Source organism: Ranitomeya imitator, chromosome 5, assembly GCF_032444005.1.
Source record: "Ranitomeya imitator isolate aRanImi1 chromosome 5, aRanImi1.pri, whole genome shotgun sequence".
In the NCBI taxonomy this organism is placed as follows: Eukaryota; Metazoa; Chordata; class Amphibia; order Anura; family Dendrobatidae; genus Ranitomeya; species Ranitomeya imitator.
The window spans coordinates 55773250-55794268 of NC_091286.1; the positions used below are offsets into that span (position 1 = coordinate 55773250).

General features: G+C 41.4%; 1 protein-coding gene across 7 annotated transcripts in view; it reads left to right on the top strand.

Annotated features, from left to right (window-relative positions):
* EHBP1 (EH domain binding protein 1) overlaps nucleotides 1-21019 on the top strand; it is a 473001-nt gene that overhangs the window by 140717 nt on the left and 311265 nt on the right. For all 7 annotated transcript variants that reach the window (XM_069768694.1, XM_069768687.1, XM_069768690.1 and 4 more), the window contains exons 6-7: nucleotides 2757-2938; nucleotides 6243-6382. In XM_069768694.1, the coding sequence (XP_069624795.1) occupies nucleotides 2757-2938; nucleotides 6243-6382 (322 nt within the window). The remainder of the gene's footprint in view (nucleotides 1-2756; nucleotides 2939-6242; nucleotides 6383-21019) is intronic.

Here is a 21019-nt window from a genome sequence, read left to right on the forward strand (position 1 = left end):
AATTTCTGTTCTAGTGAATACTATTCCCTGGGTGTAAAGTAATTGAAAAATTGTCCTCCTCACAGGTCAAACTGGACTTCTTGACTTTTAGTTACATGTCAATGTAAGGGTACCGTCACACAGTGCCATTTCGATCGCTACGACGGTACGATTCGTGACGTTCCAGCGATATCGTTACGATATCGCTGTGTCTGACACGCAGCAGCGATCAGGGATCCTGCTGAGAATCGTACGTCGTAGCAGATCGTTTGGAACTTTCTTTCGTCGCTGGATCTCCCGCTGTCATCGCTAGATCGATGTGTGTGACACCGATCTAGCGATGCGATCTAGCGATGCGTTCGCTTGTAACCAGGGTAAACATCGGGTTACTAAGCGCAGGGCCGCGCTTAGTAACCCGATGTTTACCCTGGTTACCAGCATAAATGTAAAAAAAACCAAACAGCACATACTTACATTCTGGTGTCCGTCAGGTCCCTTGCCGTCTGCTTCCCGCACTCACTGACTGCCGGCCGTAAAGTGAAAGCAGAGCAGAGCGGTGACGTCACCGCTGTGCTCTGCTTTCACTTTACGGCCGGCAGTCAGTGAGTGCGGGAAGCAGACGGCAAGGGACAGACACCGGAATGTAAGTATGTGCTGTTTGTTTGTTTTTTACGCTGGTAACCAGGGTAAACATCGGGTTACTAAGCGCGGCCCTGCGCTTAGTAACCCGATGTTTACCCTGGTTACCCGGGGACCTCGGCATCGTTGGTCGCTGGGGAGCTGTCTGTGTGACAGCTCTCCAGCGACCACACTACGATTTACCTACGATCACGGCCAGGTCGTATCGCTGGTCGTGATCGTAGGTAAATCGTATAGTGTGACGGTACCCTAAGACTTGACCACTCAAGATGACCAGGGCTGCGGAGCTGTCAATCACTCTAGTAGTAGAGATGAAGGAACCAAGATTGTACCAGTTAGGCCCATGTCTTTTTATATCGGGCAGTGATTAGTATTGTCTGGGTCGGCAGAAGTACCATAATGGGTTTTTTCTGTTATCAAAATGGCTCGCAACATGCCCAAACTCGCTCTACATTTATAACTCCCTTATTGTTTTCTGGGTGATTTACACTGACTTTTTTTTTAAGTCCTTGGCTGCCATGCAAGGCGTGCCTATTAATATGCCCTGGCACTGACATTTATAATGATCGAGGTGTGGTACATGCAGTATATATTTCTTCATACCTTACGTTTAAGGAAGTTGAAAATCTAATTTAACTTAAAGCTGTGAAATTGTGTCAAAAATCGAACAAACAGGATAATGTCTTGTGTTTCTTTTTTTTACTTTTCGATACTTTACAAAGTTATAATTTGACCTATTAGGTGCAGTGCACCTCACCCTGACCCCAGGTGTATCGCTCCACGACCTTACTTAGCCGGAGCATCCAACAGACTGTACATCTTCAAAGGCGACGTCTGATGGTACGAGCTCCCCGGGAGCTCCACAATGGCAGACTGTTCTCATTTCTGGACAAATTGAACTCTTCACCTTATATTAATATTGGAACTAATGACAGACTCGTAAAACTGGTTTATGATCCCATTAAGTGTTTACATTGGAGTACCTCTTCCTTAACACTAATGGAAGTGGTCATATTACATAACCAAGCGAAACAATGGAGAGATTTAATTATAATGTGGGGACTTCTATTTGCATAAAATTTAAGTAGATTTCACCTTGAAACGTTGCAGGAAATTTGATGTTGTATATATTGCCAAGCATGAAAGTGTAAACTTGTATAATTTTACCTATCACTGCAACGGTATATGATAAAACATCTTAAACTGGGATTCCCATCTTCCAGATTTAGGGTCTTCATGTGTCTGGGTCCCAAAACTAAAACCCTCACATATTGGGAGAATGTGGGACTCATGACCTGAATAGACTTCAATAGAATCACCTCTATGGAATCCTTAGGGATTGACGTAAAATGCCAAGTGAGAATTGTTCGTCTTATCCTGTCATTCTCACATACTTGAATTGAGAGGGCAGCACACAAATATGGCCACCTCTCCATTAAAGTGTATGGATTGGGCCACACACCTATCAGACAAATATGCCATATGGCTTTACCCCATAGTAGGACGAATCCACTTGATATCAGTGGGATCGGCTAAGAATCTAAAATGTATCGGAGACTCCCAACTCTCCCTCGTCAGATAATGTTCCCAGAGAAATAAATCCAGCCTGTTGGATTTCCGATAGCCGATCCTTTTGTTCTCTGGACAATAAGTTGCTGCCAGAGGAGTCTGGAATCATCTCTCCGGGAGAACATAGGAGCTCAAACAAACCAAGTGTAATTGTGTATGGGGAATTTGGGGTAGAGCTGTCGGTTGTCGATAATCTTGTATTGTAATTAGACCCAAGAAGTAAGGCTTTATCAATCCTTTATTTGTGTCCAATCATAAAAACGAATTGTGGCTACCTGGGGCATTCACCGACATTCGATGTCCGGCCTGGCTGCAGTCTCCTGACCTAAGCTCAACAGCTTATGAGGCTGTTGAACTTGGGACAGGAGACATGCTCATGGTCTGGACCCAACCGTGGATGTCAGATGTGTGAAACCAGCTGTAGAATAAGACCTAGTTTAGGGTTGTGACAACTTTTTTTTGCCAGTCATAAAAGCCAACGCCGATCATTAGTTGTTGAATAATTATTATGTGGTACAGGAGTGGTGGTGTAAATTTTCATGCTTTTACATATATATATTTTTTTATAGGAATCTCCATCCGGTCGTCGGAAAGCACTTGCCACCAGCAACATCAACATGAAGCAATACGCAAGTCCCATGCCTACCCAAACTGACGTCAAGCTAAAATTTAAACCCCTGTCCAAGAAGGTTGTATCCGCCACTCTGCAGTTCTCCTTATCTTGCATTTTCCTCAGAGAGGGCAAAGCTACGTAAGTCTTATTCTGATGCCAGTCTAGTTTTTCAATGTTATTGTACTTGGTCTAAGATGGATTTTGCCAGGGAAGCAATGATCGGAGAACTGGCTGTGTTAATTGGAGGTATTTTGTGAATGTTTCGTGTTCCCATAGATGTTCTGGAGCACCAGCTGTTAGTACACTTAATGGAATGTTAATGTAGGGCAATAACATTTTCTAAGCAGGGGCTGTTTTGACTTTCCGAAGAGGGGGGTGGGGGCATTCAATTACTGTAAGAAGAAATTTGGACCTTTCTACTGAATTTTAATTTGTAGATTTGCTATATTTTTTTATTTTTTGTAATCCATTCATTTCTTTTCATCCCCTTTTTTTCCCTCTTTCTTTTGTCTTTCTTCTTTGTTGCCACATTACCAAAGTTCAGTTTTGTTGCCTGACAACATTTAATTGTATTCTATCCTGCAATCATCTCCACGGGTATTAAAATGTGCGGATTCCTTGGGAGGCAGAGAAAAGTCTATTTCAATGTCCAGTGTTAATCCGCAACACTATAGTACACATTGTGAGTGTGAATTGTACGGAATGCCAATTACAGAAATATATCATTAAATTGCGAGGAAGCCATCAAAATGCAGATAGGGTATTATTTGCTGCCTTTCCGAAATAGATAATTTCTCTTAATAAAAAAACAAATAAAATAAAATGAATATATGAAAACATTTTTTTCTGTTTGGGCGTCAGTGACAGATATTTTTTTACAAATAGCCAGCACTGTAACCCTGCTGCGTAATATTAATCTTTCTTGCATATTGCACAATACAAATGCGCCCCTGCTTTGTAAGCATTCGGTACAATGATGGCTCCTCTGAATGCAGACGTCTGATTAATATGAACGTATGAAATTGTTTTCTGTTAGTTGAGTTATCTTCTTTTTGAGATGAAAACTATGTATAAGCAAATAATGAAACTGATGTAATAAAATGCGTAAATCTGTTCCAAATGCCTACAGGACATATTAGAAAAGCATGGCCTATGGTTTTCTAATATAGTTTCCTCTTGTTTTCCTCCTCATCGTGGTTTTGTAGATCTCTGTTTGCTGTCATTGTTTACTCCCAATGGATTAAATCTGCCCTGGTCACATAATGCACAGGTGCAAACTCCTTACTCCTATATTTGCAATTTTCGGATTTTCCTATGACAAATCCGATGTGTATTTTACCATAGCATGCTGATTCTTGGATTTTAGATGTGGATGTACCATGAATTCACATGAAGATTAGCGATGTGTTCATTTACAAAGACTCATTCCCAGATTTTCCATGTGGATGCGACAAAAATATGATGCATGCTCCACCATGGGGTTACAATAAATTCCTTCACATGCATTGGATGTAGAATGTTAGCGGATTTGATGGGGATATGGGTGTGGAATTCCAGTGCATCACATAATCAGATGTTTTTATCCGCGAAAGATAAGCCCTCCCCACAGCATTCAATTTTCACTTTTGGGCTTTTGTTTTGCTTCCCCGTTATTCATAAACCTCATGTCAGCACGATTATGTCGATACCTAACAAATTTATAGGTATTTTTTTTGTATATATTTTACTGGCTGTAAAAATTAAAAACTTTTATCACTTTTCTTGTGGGAGACGTTAACTCCTTGGGTCAAGTAACTGAAAAACGCCAATTCTGGAGGTTTTTTTTTAAATTAATTTAAATTGTTTTCACTCACTGTACAGGGTGAATAATTTTACAGACTCCGTGAAACCAAATGTGCTCACTAAAAACAAATAAATAATTTCTGGTGCAGGAAAAGGGGGAAAGATATAAACTTTTGAGTTATTTTTTTATTTTTTTTAAATGCCCCTTTTAAAAAAATAAAAATAAATAAAAATGTCCATTGTTTTTAGTCCCTTTAGGCGACTTGAACCTGTGATTTTGTTAAATACACTGCAACACTTTAATTGGAAAGGAATGGTTTCAGAAGAGTACCAACATGGCAGAGCCAGCGGCTATTACAATAACATCGGGGAGCGAATGGTGCCAGACGGGTTGCACCTGTCCATTACATATTGGGCATTTTCAGCTCCCGAGCCTTCTCCGTTTAGCGGTACTTGAAGTCGCGTGTCAGAAAAGGGTCAAACAGTGAAGAGGTTTTGACAGTAAGCAGAGACTCTGAAAACCATGAAGGACTGATACAGAAAGAATATTGGAAAATTGTCAAGAAATACTATTTATGTGATTTGGGGTTGCCAAGAATTACCAAAAAGGAGTTTATAGTTTTTTTCAGAAACAGTGATACATCTGTCCATGGTCGTGTCCAGTATTTCTGGTTAGTTCGATACCAGATACAACCCATTTAAAAGAGTCAGGAGAGACAGTGGGGAGATTAGAGGAGTGGTGTGTCTTGGAGGGAAGTAGACTTCTTTTTTTTTTTTTTATTTATCCATATTATGCACCATGATGGAGCTATAAGGCTAGGTTCCCATTGCGTTAATGGGTTAGCGCTAACGGACAGCGTTGCACGGCGAAAATGTCGCAATTAACGCCGTGCAGCGGGTCCGTTAGCGCACCCATTGACAGCAATGTTCTTTCTGCCTGTAGCGCATCGCTAACGCTTGCCATTTTCGGCCCGGGCTAGTGATGTGCCGTTATTTTGTGACGCGCCGCGGACGCTGCTTGCAGCGTCTGAGGCACGCCCAAGGTCCGTCCCTCGCTACCGCAGAACGGGGATCTGCGCTAGCGGGGACGGCGAACGCGGCCACAAAATAAACATTGCGTTAGCGCAATCTGCTAGCGCTATGCGCTTAACGGATTGCCCTAACACAATGCGAACCTAGCCTTAGAGAGAACCTGTCATTTGATTCATGCTGCCCAAACCACAGGCAGTATGAATCGGAGCCTGGCTACGCGATGACATCTGGGTATGCTTTTCTCTAACACTCCAAAGTGTCATAGAGAAATATAGTTAGGAGTTCCTGGGACCAAAGGCGGAGACGTGACTAGTTCATTACAGGTGATTGACAGTTCTCTCCCATGTGTGTACACCAGGAGAGGCTACCGTCAATCACCTAGGGCAGTGCAAGAAGAAGCCGCCTAGAGTCATCATCGGAATTTTCTCTTCTCCGGTTGGATCATTAAACTGTTTTTTATGAAACTTTGAAGCATTTGAGAACGCAAACTTGGCAGCAATCGTGCGGTCAGGCTCTGATTCAAGACTACTTTTCCTCTCTATCTTGAGCAAATTGTGTATTGATGAAGCTGTCATTATTATTTATGAGAAGGTGTAAATGGCAAGGATTTGTGGTGGCTTTCTTTCAGGGATGAAGACATGCAAAGTCTGGCCAGTTTGATGAGCATGAAGCAAGCGGACATAGGAAACCTGGATGATTTTGAGGAAGACAACGAGGATGACGAGGAGAATAGAGTTAACCAGGAAGAGAAGACTGCTAAAATTACAGGTGTGTACACTAGTAAAGCACCGGAGGTGACGCTAATGACACGCCAACACCTGACATTCTTGAACAGTCCAATTGGTGACGCTCTTAGCTAGTTATGTTTTTCAGGTCTAATGATAACCTGGTGAGAAAAAAATCTCCAATGTCCTATGGAAATGTATGCAACATTCTTCACATATTTGTGCAGCAGCCTCATGATTCTGCAGTGTCGTACACAGAGGGCAGTCACAGCCATTCCATCTCGTTTCCCTACCGCTCACACTTTCTAGGGTTTTATAAGAAGTCATCGACTTGTGGCACAAAATTTGACTCCAAAATTATTCTTTTAAAGAGGACCTGTCACCTGGTCAAAAGTGCCCAGTTAATCTTGCATTTTACTCCCGCTTCTCCCGATTATTTTATTTTATGTGGACCTTTTTATTTAGTGATATCTTTATAGTCCTTTATGGGGGGATTGCGTGGCATAAAATTAGAAGAAAAAAAAAATTAACAATAAAGAATAGATTTCAGCTCTAGATGAAAAAGTAAATAATTCTGAAATAAAAATAATTTCCTCCTAAACCTTTTCAAAAATGTGTTTTGGTTTTTAAATTTTAGGGGAATTTGTATTTTTTTTCCATAATTTTTTCATCTAGAGATTGTATATATAATCTTCTGTTCTCTATTAGTGTGGTGATTGTAAACTATTTATATGTTGTTCTATTGCGTCTCTGGTTTTGATACTCACCAGTAGATGGGATGTATAATTTCCTTGGATCACATCTTTTTTTTTTTTACAAGTTATTTTATTTACCGTACTTCTTTGTATGATAGCCGGGGAAGAAATCAGACCGATTTTGAAACCCGTTGCTGTCTTTTAAGAAAATGGTCATTGTTTTTCTACACCTTCTCATCCTTGGCTTCATCGTAACAACGCCCACCACAACTTTTTTCCCTTACTTTTTTGCCTCGCCGTTGTTTTAATAAGCCGTTCTGTCAGCTTCAACGAGTGGAGCATCAATCTATATGAGGAATACGACTTCACTATTACATTTATCAGAGTTGTTTCTGACCTACACAACTCCGCCATGTGAGCAGATTCTATCTACTCTTCCCTCTTTCTTATCACCAGAACTTCTAATTTTGTGCAGCTGCTTACTCCACAGTGATGTTTATTGTCGTTGGCAATCCAGAAATAGTTAATCTGCTGCTGCCTTTCCCACAGTGGTTCCTCTTCGGCCAGAAAATTGCAGTTACACCAGGGAATATAGCACATGGCTGCTGTTATGCTATTATTTGTTTAGGAGTTTCATTATGCTGCTGTCAGTCTGCACCAAGCAAAATGGCAAACATGCACAACATGGTTGACTTTATTAGAAGGGAGTCACACCAAGTTACGACAGATTTCTATCGTTAATAGAAGCAGGAAAAACTACAATTTGGCACAATCATTAATGCCTGTGCCCAGTCAAGAAGCATTTATTTGGTGATGACATGTGCCCAACGATCATTCAGTACGAAGTGCCTTCAGTCCATCGTTGGAATATCCAATCTAGAGAGGTTTTAGATAAACAGCACAGTATGAAGTGTATTCGATTATATGTAGAGAAAAGTTTAGATAGCCAATAGTTTTGATACACTAACACTATGCATTAGAAAAAAGCATTTAGATACACTTTATTCTGTGCTGTTTATTAGATTACTAGATGGTGGCCCGATTCTAACGCATCGGGTATTCTAGAATATGTATGTGGTTTATTTATGAAGTTTTCAGAATAATGCAATTTATACTCAGGATTCGGCCGGCCGGGCGCGACCAATTAGCGAAGTGTGGTTCAAATTCCGCGCCAATTCGCGGCCGGACTGCGCCTGTCGCTGATTGGTCACGCCCGGCCGCGAACAATCAGTGAAGCCAGGGCCTGCTCCAGGTTTTTGAGGGCCCCGGGCGAAAGAATCTCAGTGGCTCAGTGGGCCCCTCTCTTTAACACATACCACAATTCATGATGCACAGATACAGCAGAGAACTATAGCACAGCCAAGTAGCATATAACACAGCCCACGTAGTATATTGCCCAGCCACGTAGTATATAGCACTGACACGTAGTATTTTGCCCAGCCACGTAATATATTGCCAAGCCACGTAATATATTGCACAACTACATAGTATATAGCACAGCCACGTAGTATATAGCACAGAGACGTAGTATATAACACAGCCCATGCAATATATAACACAGGCCACGTAGTATAGAGCACAGCGATGTAGTATATTGCCCAGCCACGTAATATATACCACAGCCACGTAGTATATAGCAGAGAGATGTAGTATATTACACAGTCCATGCAGTATATAACACAGCCCACGTAGTATATTGCCCAGCCATGTAATATATTGCACAGCCACGTAGTATATAGCACAGCCACATAGTATACAACACAGCCCACGTAGTATAGAGCACAGCGATGTAGTATATTGCCCAGCCACGTAATATATACCACAGCCATGTAGTATATAGCACAGATATGTAGTATATAACACAGCCCATGCAGTATCTAACACAGCCCACGTAGTATATAGCACAGCGATGTAGTATATAGCACAACCCACATAGTATATAGCACAGAGACGTAGTATATAACACAGCCCACGTAGTATATAACACAACCCACGTAGTATATAGCAATGTGGGCACCATATCCCTGTTAAAAAAAAAAAAAAAAAGAATCCAAATAAAAAATAGTTATATACTCACCTTCCATCGGCCCCCGGATCCAGCCCAGGCGTTTACCGATGCTTCTCACGACGATCCAGTCCCAAGAATGCATTGCGGTCTCGCGAGATGATGACGTAGCGGTCTCGCGAGCGCACTATGTCATCATCTCATGAGACCGCAATGCATGGACCGGAGCGTCGCGAGGAGCTGCGGGAAAGGCGACGGAAGGTGAGAATTTAATGATTTTTTATTTTATTATTTTTAACATTAGATCTTTTTACTATGGATGCTGCATAGGCAGCATCAATAGTAAAAAGTTGGTCACACAGGGTTAATAGCAGCGTTAACGGACTGCGTTACACCGCGGCATAACGCTGTGTAACGCAGCCATTAACCCTGTGTGAGCGCTGACTGGAAAAGGGCACTGACAAAGAGTAGGGGCGAATTCGCGGTCGGACTGTGCCCATCGCTGATTGGTCGCGGCCTCGGGATTTCCGTGGCAGACAGACAGACAGACAAACAGACGGAAGTGACCCTTAGACGATTATATATAGATATAGAAAAAAGCTTGGATACTTACCCACGCTGTTGTTATGATAGTCTAACAACTCACTCGGATAAAATAGGCAACACACTAAAAACAAATGACTAGATGATGGCAACTCTGACCTTTGCTGCCTGGAAGTCCGTCGAGTGCTTCACATTCCCACTCAAAAAAAACGGAGGGCAAATAAATGAGTAAATGAAAACACCTGCTATCCTAAAAAGAACGAAGCAAGGATACCCAGACTAGACACCTGGATAAAAAGTGTATCTTCTGTGACTCAGTGGACCACAATGCACAGGCTCAAGGTTTTGAACCCAGATGCATGACAGCTGTGCAGTGAGTTATAGGGAGAACAGTTTGGGTACACAAATACTGCGTAAAAAAAGCACTTAGGTACATTATATACTGTGCTGTACGCTAGATTACATACATAAAGCTTGGATACCTACCCACACTGTAGAGAACAGCTTGGATACCCCTAGGACTATTTTATTATTTATTTTTAGAGCACCCTTGATTCCATGGTGCTGTACATAAGCGAGGGCGACATACAAAATACAAGTATAAATTGCAGAGAACTAACAATGACAGACTGGTACAGAAAGGAGAGGGCTGTGCCCGTGCCGGCTCACTGTCTACCCGATAATGGGAAAGGACTACACAATAAATCTAGCGCAGCTTAGGCGCTGTTCACATGCCTGTTTGTTCCCTTTAGATAAACCGAATTAGCATACGATACAGTTCTGTTTCAAACTAAAGCAGAGGCGCCACAAAGATTTGTGCGGCGGTCCGTTTGGTTGCGTAATTTCACTAAAGGCTGCTCTGCTGTGCAGACACCAATACACCTACTCCCCCACCTTTTGCACACAGCCATATGGGGAGTGGTCACCATCGGGGCGAGGAGCCAGGCGAAATTTACAGCAACACTTTTACTTCTTGCACGCCCTCCACCATACTTTTATTTTTGTTCCATCTTCTGGCCGCCTCCCTTTCCCACCTACTACGAGTCTAGCGGCCAGTTTTATCCCAGGGGTTTGGGTTGAATATGCCGTTTTATCTGTTTGTTTACAGGTGGGACATGAACAGACAGGATTATGTGACCTGAGCTGGAATTTGGCCAGAGCAGGATTAACATTCCACATGCTGAATGAAATACCATTACAATGCTATTAATGTCCACAAAGAGAGCTGTATTTCCATCTAATGTCTGCGAAACATTTATGAAGTCGAATTGTATGTCTCCAATACTAATAAGGAACAAGGTTCCCAACAAGTCAATTTTATTTTATTTTTTTTAAACAATTTTGCGTTTTCACCATTTTCAAGTTATTCTGTAGATTTATTTATGAATTACGTTATGTGAATCGTGATGGAACAAGCAGCTATCCTATTGATTGTCCTCAGAGATTGAATCATGTGAAGTCATTTGCGGTTGGCCAGAAAAGTAATATCGCTTGGATTTGCCAAGTCCGACAGAATCCACGTTGTTCTGTTCTGTTGATAGGCCATCGGTGTATAATGAAGGAGTCCGATCTCTTGGGTAGTGACTAGGGCCAGATGTAGTAACTGCCGCCACCGCTGCCCGTGTAGGCGAACCGTTCAAAAATGCAAAAATGATGGGGTCCTGCAAACATCTACCATCAAGGTTTAAATCCAGGAGAATCCCTTTAAGGGAATGTCATCAGAAAGTGACTTGCTGTTTATGTCCTTTTTTTCTGTTAAATTTATTTTTAACCCCTTAATGACCGCCAATACTTCTTTTAACTGACCTGAGATATAAGTGACTAGCCTCCTCATACAGGTGACAATCCAGCAACTGTCGGCTGTACACTATAGCTGACAACTTGCTGTATCAGCCATGATCAGTGTTTGCACCGTACATATCTGTTTAACCCCTTAGATGCTGCTGTCAATAGTAACTACATCAATATAAATGGTTAACAGAGTGTGGGGGCTTCCTCTTTATCCCAATTGGTGCCCTCAGATCATGATTGTGTGGTCCTGATGTTTGCCATGGCAATTCATGACCAAATAGCGGCCTTAGAGTCTGACGGCTGTTGTAACCTGTTCAGAAGTTAGCGACATTTAGGTGGTAAAAATACACTTTTTCATTTCTGTCATGCCACTTTGCATTATTTCCTGAAAATCTCCTGAACTGTTAATAAACTACCTGACTGCAGTTTTCAATATGTCAGGGGGTGCTGTTTTTAAAATGGTATCACTTTTGGGGTTTTCCCAATGTATGGGACCCCTAAAGTCACTTCAAACATGGATAAGTCCCTAAAAAATATCTTTTGTAAATTTCCTTGAAAAAATTAAAAATTACTGCTTCATTTTTAAACCTCCTAAAATGCTAACAAAATAAAATAACATTTTACAAGTGGTGCTGATGTAAAGAAGATGAGGGAAATGTTATTTATTAATGTTTTGCTGTGGTATGACCATCTGGATTAAAGGGATAATCTTTCAATGTTTGAAAATTGCTAATTTTTTTTGCATTTTTCTCAAATGTCTAATATTTTTTTATAAATAAACACAAAACACAAAACATATCGACCTAAATTTACCATTATCATAAAGCATAATGAGTCGTGAAAATACAATCTCAAAATCACTGGGATTTGTTGAAGCGTTTCAGAGTTATTGCCTCATAAAGTGACACTGGTCAGTGGCTCCGTCACTAAGGGGCATTGGTGCTTACTTTTTTTTTTTTTTTGGGGGGGGGGGAGAGTATGGTTTCAGATCAGTGACAATATATATTAAAAAAAATTAAATAATAACTTGCAATTTTCATACTACAACATGGACCTTAGCAGCAATGGACTGACCTAGACCCTACTGAATTGTATTAAAGTATTTATTGAGCGTTCTGTCGTCAGGACACCGGTCATCGTGGATGTAGGGGGAACAACCTGTCATAATAATCCTGGAAGTTAGGATAATGTACCGAACAGGAAGCGAGTCTAGTATAAGGCAGTGTAGAAAGTGCAATTCTCAGACATTTTTTGTTTGTTTGTTTGTTTCGTTTGATAGAGCTATATTGAAAAAAATGATTTTTTTATTTTTTTTTAAAGTAGTACATTTAATAAAAAATCTGATTTTGGTCATTTTCTGAAGACCCATTCCCTTTTAAAGAGAAGCTGTCACCAGCTCAAAAGTGACCAGTTTTTGCTGTTCTTTTCATTGCTCTCCCTGCGTATAATGTTTTTCCTTGTTTTTTTTTTTGTTATTCTGCCATACAGTTAGAGAAATATGGGCCTTTTTATTTAGTGCTAATTCTTATGGTCTTTACCAAGGGGCTCACAGGACATTCGGTGGGGAGGAGTCTTTAGGCTGCTTTGCATAATTCCTCTTGGAGCAATGCCTTCTTGCTAAGGACCATAAAAAAATTGCACTAAATAAAAAGACCCATATCTCTGCAACCGCATAATAGATTAAAAAAAAAAAAAAACTGGAATACTTAGTAGAGTAGCGGAAATAAAAGAAGACCAAAAAATTGTACTTTTAACTAGGTGACCGGTCCTCTTTAAGGCTATGTGCACACGATGCGAATTTTGCTGCGGATCCTTCCGCGCAGAAACGCTGCAGATCCGCACTGTGATGTACAGTACAATGTTATTCAATGGGAAAAAAAATGCTGTGCAGATGGTGCTGAAAAATCAGTGCGGAATTGCTGCGGATTTCAGAGAATTGCATGTCACTACTTTTGTGCGGATCTGCAGCGTTTCTGCACCCCTCCATGTTAAAATTCCGCAGTGACAAAATCCTCTGAAAAGCCGCACAAAATCCGCATCAATTCCGCATAAAAACCGCACAAAATCCACATAACAACCGCTGCAAATCCGTGGCTGCAGATTCTGCCAGGAGATGCGGATTTTGTGCAGAACATTCTGCACCTCTTTTCCTATGTGTGCACATAGCCTAAGTCACAGAGGGGCTTGTTGTATAAAACAGTCACAAACAAAAAGGGGGTCATAACCAGAGGTTACGATTAAACTGCCTAATTAGCAAGAATTCTGGAGTGAAAAGCTGTGAAGATTTGCAAAATTTGTGCGCAATGTGAGATTTTCGTGCCCAACTCCAACAAAGTGGGCAGACGCGTGACAACCCCTTCTTGTTAAATTCATGACGAGCGGTGGAATTCGTTATGTTCCAAATCTTACTCCAGCAGGGCCACTTATTTATTAAGAACCTAGAGCCTCAGACTTCACCCGGACCCCTCATCAGGACCTGCATGGAAAACACAGGTCTTCATGAATCGGGGCCTGGTCTCCCGCCCCATCTGACATTAAGCATGGAAAGTCCTCGCAATTAGTTTATTCTACATGGCTGATGTAAGCAGGGAGCGTTGGGTTATAGGTCCTGTTAGACATGTGGCCTATCATATAGAAGTGCAGAGATAATACCGATTTTCCTAACCTGGGTGCAGGTGCACACCGCGAGGCTGTTCGATACGAAGTTTTACATTACATAAGCCTGGTAGTTATTAGGGATAGAATAACAAGTCGACACTCGCTGCAACTTCCAAGAAAATTCCCAAGTGCAGCAGGTAATGTTGTGCGCACCCCAGTGTGCCGTACCTGACCCCCTTATATCACATGAATGCAGCCAGCACATTCTGTAACCTCAGGTGACTCCATTAATGCATTAATGATATTTTTGCACCTTTTGAGTTGTCAAGATAATAACATGAACCTGTAATTATGGATTTAACCACCAGAATAACAAGGACGGCAGCTGTTCAAAATGCCAGAAATTCTCAAATTTACACAGTTAGTACTTATAAGGGCCAGAATGATTATGTTTTGTCTTATTATTTAAGTAAAAAGTGGAAGCAGACTCTGTTCAAACTACTGATCTCATTGGGGGTTTTTTTCTTAAAAACTAAACCATAAAAAAAATCCTAATATGTTCACTGGATTAAGAAATGCAGACAAAAGATCAATTATGCTGCTTAAATGAATAAAAACTAACATTTTGTTAAAAATTTTTTTACAAAAATTAGTGCAAATTTATTAACTGAAGGCAACCACTAACTTTCAGTCTGCAGTCTTCATTTCTTCTTTTAATTTCAGACACCTTACGTTTATAGTCTGGACTAAGTTTCAGATTTTTCTCTCGTGACGGTGACTGCCAGTAACATAAGCTAGATGTGAATATAACCCGAGGCACCTAATTTTACCACAAAAAGCTAGGGAAATGTATTGACTCGAGTATAAGCCGGGTATGCATGGCCCCCTCATCCCTATCCTGGTATGTATCTCCCCCTTATCCCTATCCTGGTAGGCATGGCCCCCTCATCCCTATCCTGGTATGCATCTCCCCCTTATCCCTATCCTGGTAGGCATGGCCCCTCATCCCTATCCTGGTATGCATCTCCCCCTTATCCCTATCCTGGTTGGCATGGCCCCCTCATCCCTATCCTGGTATGCATCTCCCCCTTATCCCTATCCTGGTAGGCATGGCTCCCTCATCCCTATCCTGGTATGCATCTCCCCCTTATCCCTATCCTGGTAGGCATGGCTCCCTCATCCCTATCCTGGTATGCATCTCCCCCTTATCCCTATCCTGGTAGGCATGGCCCCCTCATCCCTATCCTGGTATGCATTTCCCCCTTATCCCCATCCTGGTATGCATTTCCCCCTTATCCCTATCCTGGTATGCATGGCCCCTCATCCCTATCCTGGTATGCATTTCCCCCTTATCCCTATCCTGGTAGGCATGGCCCCTTATCCCTATCCTGGTAGACATGGCCCCTCATCCCTATCCTGGTATACATGGCCCCAGAAAAACATTAAAAAAAACCCAAAACATCCTACTTGCCTTAAAACACTCCCTCGCAGTGTCTTGTTCCGATGCCAGCAGCTGCAGCGGCCAGGCGATCACGTATGCCCACTACTAAAGGGAATGAATATTCACTACACTCCATGCCCATGGGATATCAGTGAATATTCTTTCACTCCCACTTAAGTAGTGGGCACACGTGATCGCCCGGTCGCTGCAGGAAGCCAGTCACTGCGTCTACTGTTCCCTCTATTAAAGATAAATGAATATTCACTGCAAGCACAGTGAATATTCATTTCTCTTTAGCAGTGGGCACAGGAGTTAGCAGCGGCAGCCGGCACCTGTCTCCTGTGACCCGCTGCTCCTCCGTTGCTGCTTTTTCAGCATAAAAATTGTGCTGAAAAACTCTGCTTATACTCGAGTATATACGGTAGATTATGACAATACAATATTTTTTTGTATAATGGATGCTAATGGATTGGATGAGTAGTTCAAAACGTGCATTAGTTCTTTAATCTATCTATATGTGATCATACACATAGAATAACTAATAGGTCAGACAATCAGTCGTCAACCATGAATTCCCACAATGTATGCTTGTGTGCTGCTGGTAAACCTTAGAACTGATTTTCTTTCTATGGAAGATCAGTGAAGAACAATTTATCCTGGGTAGGGTCCTCATGTCCATTAATGCCAAAATGACATTAGATCATTACTAGATTGTCAGCTCATTTTTACCAGATGGTACATTGCATTGATCAGTTCTTATAATAGCGGCAGTGGAGGATATCCATTATATAAAACATAACTTTTAACCCCTTAAGCCCCGAGGGTGGTTTGCACGTTAATGACCGGGCCAATTTTTACAATTCTGACCACTGTCCCTTTATGAGGTTATAACTCTGGAACGCTTCAACGGATCTTGGCGATTCTGACATTGTTTTCTCGTGACATATTGTACTTCATTTTAGTAGTAACATTTATTCGATATAACTTGCGTTTATTTGTGAAAAAAACGGAAATTTGGCGAAAATTTTGAAAATTTCGCAATTTTCCAACTTTAAATTTTTATGCCCTTAAATCACAGAGATATGTCACGCAAAATACTTAATAAGTAACATTTCCCACATGTCTCCTTTACATCAGCACAATTTTGGAACCAAAATTTTTTTTTGTTAGGGAGTTATAAGGGTTCAAAGTTGACCAGCAATTTCTCATTTTTACAACACCATTTTTTTTTAGGGACCACATCTCATTTGATGTCATTTTGAGGGGTCTATATGATAGAAAATACCCAAGTGTGACACCATTCTAAAAACTGCACCCCTCAAGGTGCTCAAAACCACATTCAAGAAGTTTATTAACCCTTCAGGGGTTTCACAGGAATTTTTGGAATGTTTAAATAAAAATGAATATTTAACTTTTTTTCACACAAAATTTATTTCAGCTCCAATTTGTTTTATTTTACCAAGGGTAACAGGATAAAATGGATGCCAAACATTGTTGTACAATCTGTACTGAGTACGCTGATACCCCATATGTGGGGGTAAACCACTGTTTGGGCGCATGGCAGAGCTCGGAAGGGAAGGAGCGCCATTTGACTTTTAAATGCAAAATTGACAGGAATTGAGATGGGACACCATGTTGCGTTTGGAGAGCCACTGATGTGCCTAAACATTGAAACCCCCCACAAGTGACACCATTTTGGAAAGTAGACACCCTAAGGAACTTATCTAGATGTGTGGTGACCACTTTGACCCACCAATTGCTTCACAGAAGTTTATAATGCAGAGCCGTAAAAATAAAAAATCATATTTTTTCACAAAAATGATCTTTTCGCCCCCAATTTTTTATTTTCCCAAGAGTAAGAGAAGAAATTGAACCTCAAAAATTGTTGGCCAATTTGTCCTGAGTACGCTGATACCCCGTATATGGGTGTAAACCATTGTTTGGGCGTATGGCAGAGCTCGGAAGGGAAGGAGCGCCATTTTACTTTTCAATGCAAAATTGACTGGAATTGAGATGGGATGCCATGTTGCGTTTGGAGAGCCCCTGATGTGCCTAAACATTGAAATCCCCACAAGTGACACCATTTTGGAAAGTAGACCCCTTAAGGAACTTATCTAGAGGTGTGGTGAGCACTTTGACCCAACAAGTGCTTCACAGAAGTTTATAATGCAGAGCCGTAAAAATAAAAAATCATATTTTTTCACAAAAATAATCTTTTCGCCACCAATTTTTTATTTTCCCAAGGGTAAGAGAAGAAATTAGACCACAAAAGTTGTTGTGCAATTTGTCCTGAGTGCGACGATACCCCATATGTGGGGGTAAACCACTGTTTGGGCGCATGGCAGAGCTCGGAAGGAAAGGAGCGCCATTTGACTTTTCAATGCAAAATTGACTGGAATTGAGATGGGACGCCATGTTGCGTTTGGAGAGCCCCTGATGTGCCTAAACATTGGAACCCCTCACAAGTGACACCATTTTGAAAAGTAGACCCCTTAAGGAACTTATCTAGATGTGTGGTGAGCACTTTGACCCAACAAGTGCTTCACAGAAGTTTATAATGCAGAGCCGTAAAAATAAAAAATCTTATTTTTTCACAAAAATGATCTTTTCGCCCCCAATTTTTTATTTTCCCAAGGGTAAGAGAAGAAATTAGACCACAAAAGTTGTTGTGCAATTTGTCCTGAGTGCGACGATACCCCATATGTGGGGGTAAACCACTTTTTGGGTGCATAGCAGAGCTCGGAAGGGAAGGAGCGCCATTTGACTTTTCAATGCAAAATTGACTGGAATTAAGATGGGACGCCATGTTGGTTTGGAGAGCCCCTGATGTGCCTAAACATTAAAAACCCCCACAAGTGACACCATTTTGGAAACTAGACCCTCTAAGGAACTTATCTAGATGTGTTTTGAGAGCTTTGAACCCCCAAGTGTTTCACTACAGTTTATAACGCAGAGCCGTTAAAATAAATTTATTTTTTTTTCGCAAAAATTTTTTAGCCCCCAGTTTTGTATTTTCACAAGGGTAACATAATAAATTGGACCCCAAAAGTTGTTGTCCAATTTGTCCTGAGTACGCTGATACCCCATATGTGGGGGGGAACCACTGTTTGGGCGCATGGCAGAGCTCGGAAGGGAAGGAGCGCCATTTGGAATGCAGACTTAGATGGATTGGTCTGCAGGAGTCACGTTGCATTTGCAGAGCCCCTGATGTACCCAAACAGTACAAACCCCCCACAAGTGACCCCATATTAGAAACTAGACCTCCCATGGAACTTATCTAGATGTGTTGTGAGAACTTTGAACCCCTAAGTGTTTCACTACAGTTTATAACGCAGACCCGTGAAAATAAAAATTCTTTTTTTTTTCACAAAAATGATTTTTTAGCCCCCAGCTTTGTATTTTTACAAGGGTAACAGAATAAATTGGACCCCAAAAGTTGTTGTTCAATTTGTCCTGAGTACGCTGATACCCCATATGTGGGGGGGAACCACTGTTTGGGCTCATGGCAGAGCTCGGAAGGGAAGGAGCGCCATTTGGAATGCAGACTTAGATGGATTGGTCTGCAGGCGTCACATTGCATTTGCAGAGCCCCTGATGTACCCAAACAGTAGAAACCACCCACAAGTGACCCCATATTGGAAACTAGACCTCCCATGGAACTTATCTAGATGTGTTGTGAAAACTTTGAACCCCCAAGTGTTTCACTACAGTTTACAACGCAGAGCCGTGAAAATAAAAATCCTTTTTTTTCCCACAAAAATGATTTTTAGCCCCCCAAATTTTTATTTTCCCAAGGATAACAAGAGAACTTGGACCCAAAAAGTTGTTGTCCAATTTGTCTCGAGTACGCTGATACCCCATATGTTGGGGTAAACCCCTGTTTGGGCGCACGGGAGAGCTCGGAAGTGAAGGAGCACTGTTTTACTTTTTCAATGCAGAATTGGCTGGAATTGAGATCGGACGCCATGTCGCGTTTGGAGAGCCCCTGATGTGTCTAAACAGTGGAAACCCCCCAATTATAAATGAAACCCTAATCCAAACGCACCACTAACCCTAATCCCAACTGTAACCCTAACCACACACCTAACCCAGACACACCCCTAATTCTAATCCCAACCCTAATCCCAACCGTAAATGTAATCCAAACCCTAACCCTAGCCCCAACCGGAAAATGGAAATAAATACATTTTTTTTAATTTTATTATTTTTCCCTAAGGCTAGGTTCACATTGCGTTAGGGAAATCCGTTTAGCACTAGCGGATTGCGCTAACACAATGTCTTTTTAGGTGTCGTGTTTAGTGGTCGCGTTAACGTCCCCGCTCTGGAAGATCGGGGATCGGACCTCGGGCGCGCCGCGGACGCTGCAAGCAGCGTCTGAGGCGCGCCACAAAAGAATGGCACCTTGCTAGCGCGAGCCGAAAATGGCACGCTCTAGCGATGCGCTACACCTGAAAATCACATTGCTGTCAATGGTTGTGCTAACGGACCCGTTGCACGGCGTTAATTGTGACATTTTCGCCGTGCAACGCTGTCCGTTAGCGTTAACCCATTAACGCAATGTGAACCTAGCCTAACTAAGGGGGTGATGAAGGGGGGTTTGATTTACTTTTATAGCGAGTTTTTTAGCGGATTTTTATGATTGGTAGCCGTCACACACTAAAAGACGCTTTTTATAGCAAAAAAGTTTTTGCGTCTCCACATTTTGAGACCTATAATTTTTCCATATTTTGGTCCACAGAGTCATGTGAGGTCTTGTTTTTTGCGGGACGAGTTGACGTTTTTATCGGTTACATTTTCGGACACGTGACAGTTTTTGGTCGCTTTTTATTCCGATTTTTTTGTGAGGCAGAATGACCAAAAACCAGCTATTCATGAATTTCTTTTGGGGGAGGCGTTTATACCGTTCCGCGTTTGGTAAAATTGATGAAGCAGTTTTATTCTTCGGGTCAGTACGATTACAGCGACACCTCATTTATATCATTTTTTTTATGTTTTGGCGCTTTTATACGATAAAAGCTATTTTATAGAAAAAATAATTATTTTGGCATCGCTTTATTCAGAGGACTATAACTTTTTTATTTTTTTGGTTATGATGCTATATGGCGGCTCGTTTTTTGCGGGACAAGATGACGTTTTCAGAGGTAACATGGTTATTTATATCCGTCTTTTTGATCGCGTGTTATTCCACTCTTTGTTCAGCGTTATGATAATAAAGGGTTGTTTTTTGGCTCGTTTTTTTTTTTTTTTTCTTACTGTGTTCACTGAAGGGGTTAACTAGTGGGCCAGTTTTATAGGTCGGGTCGTTACGGACGCGGCGATACTAAATATGTGTACTTTTATTGTTTTTTTGTTTTTTTTTTATGTAAAGAAATGTATTTATGGGAATAATATTTTTTTTTTTCTGCTTTATTTAGGAATTTTTTTTTTATTTTTTTTTTTACAAGTGTGGAAATTTTTTTTTTTACTTTTTCACTTTGTCCCAGGGGGGGACATCACAGATCACCGATCTGACAGTGTGCACAGCACTCTATCAGATCGGTGATCTGACATACAGCCGGGCAGGATTAGAGCTGCAGCTGCAGCCTGATCCTGACCCGGAAGTGCTCC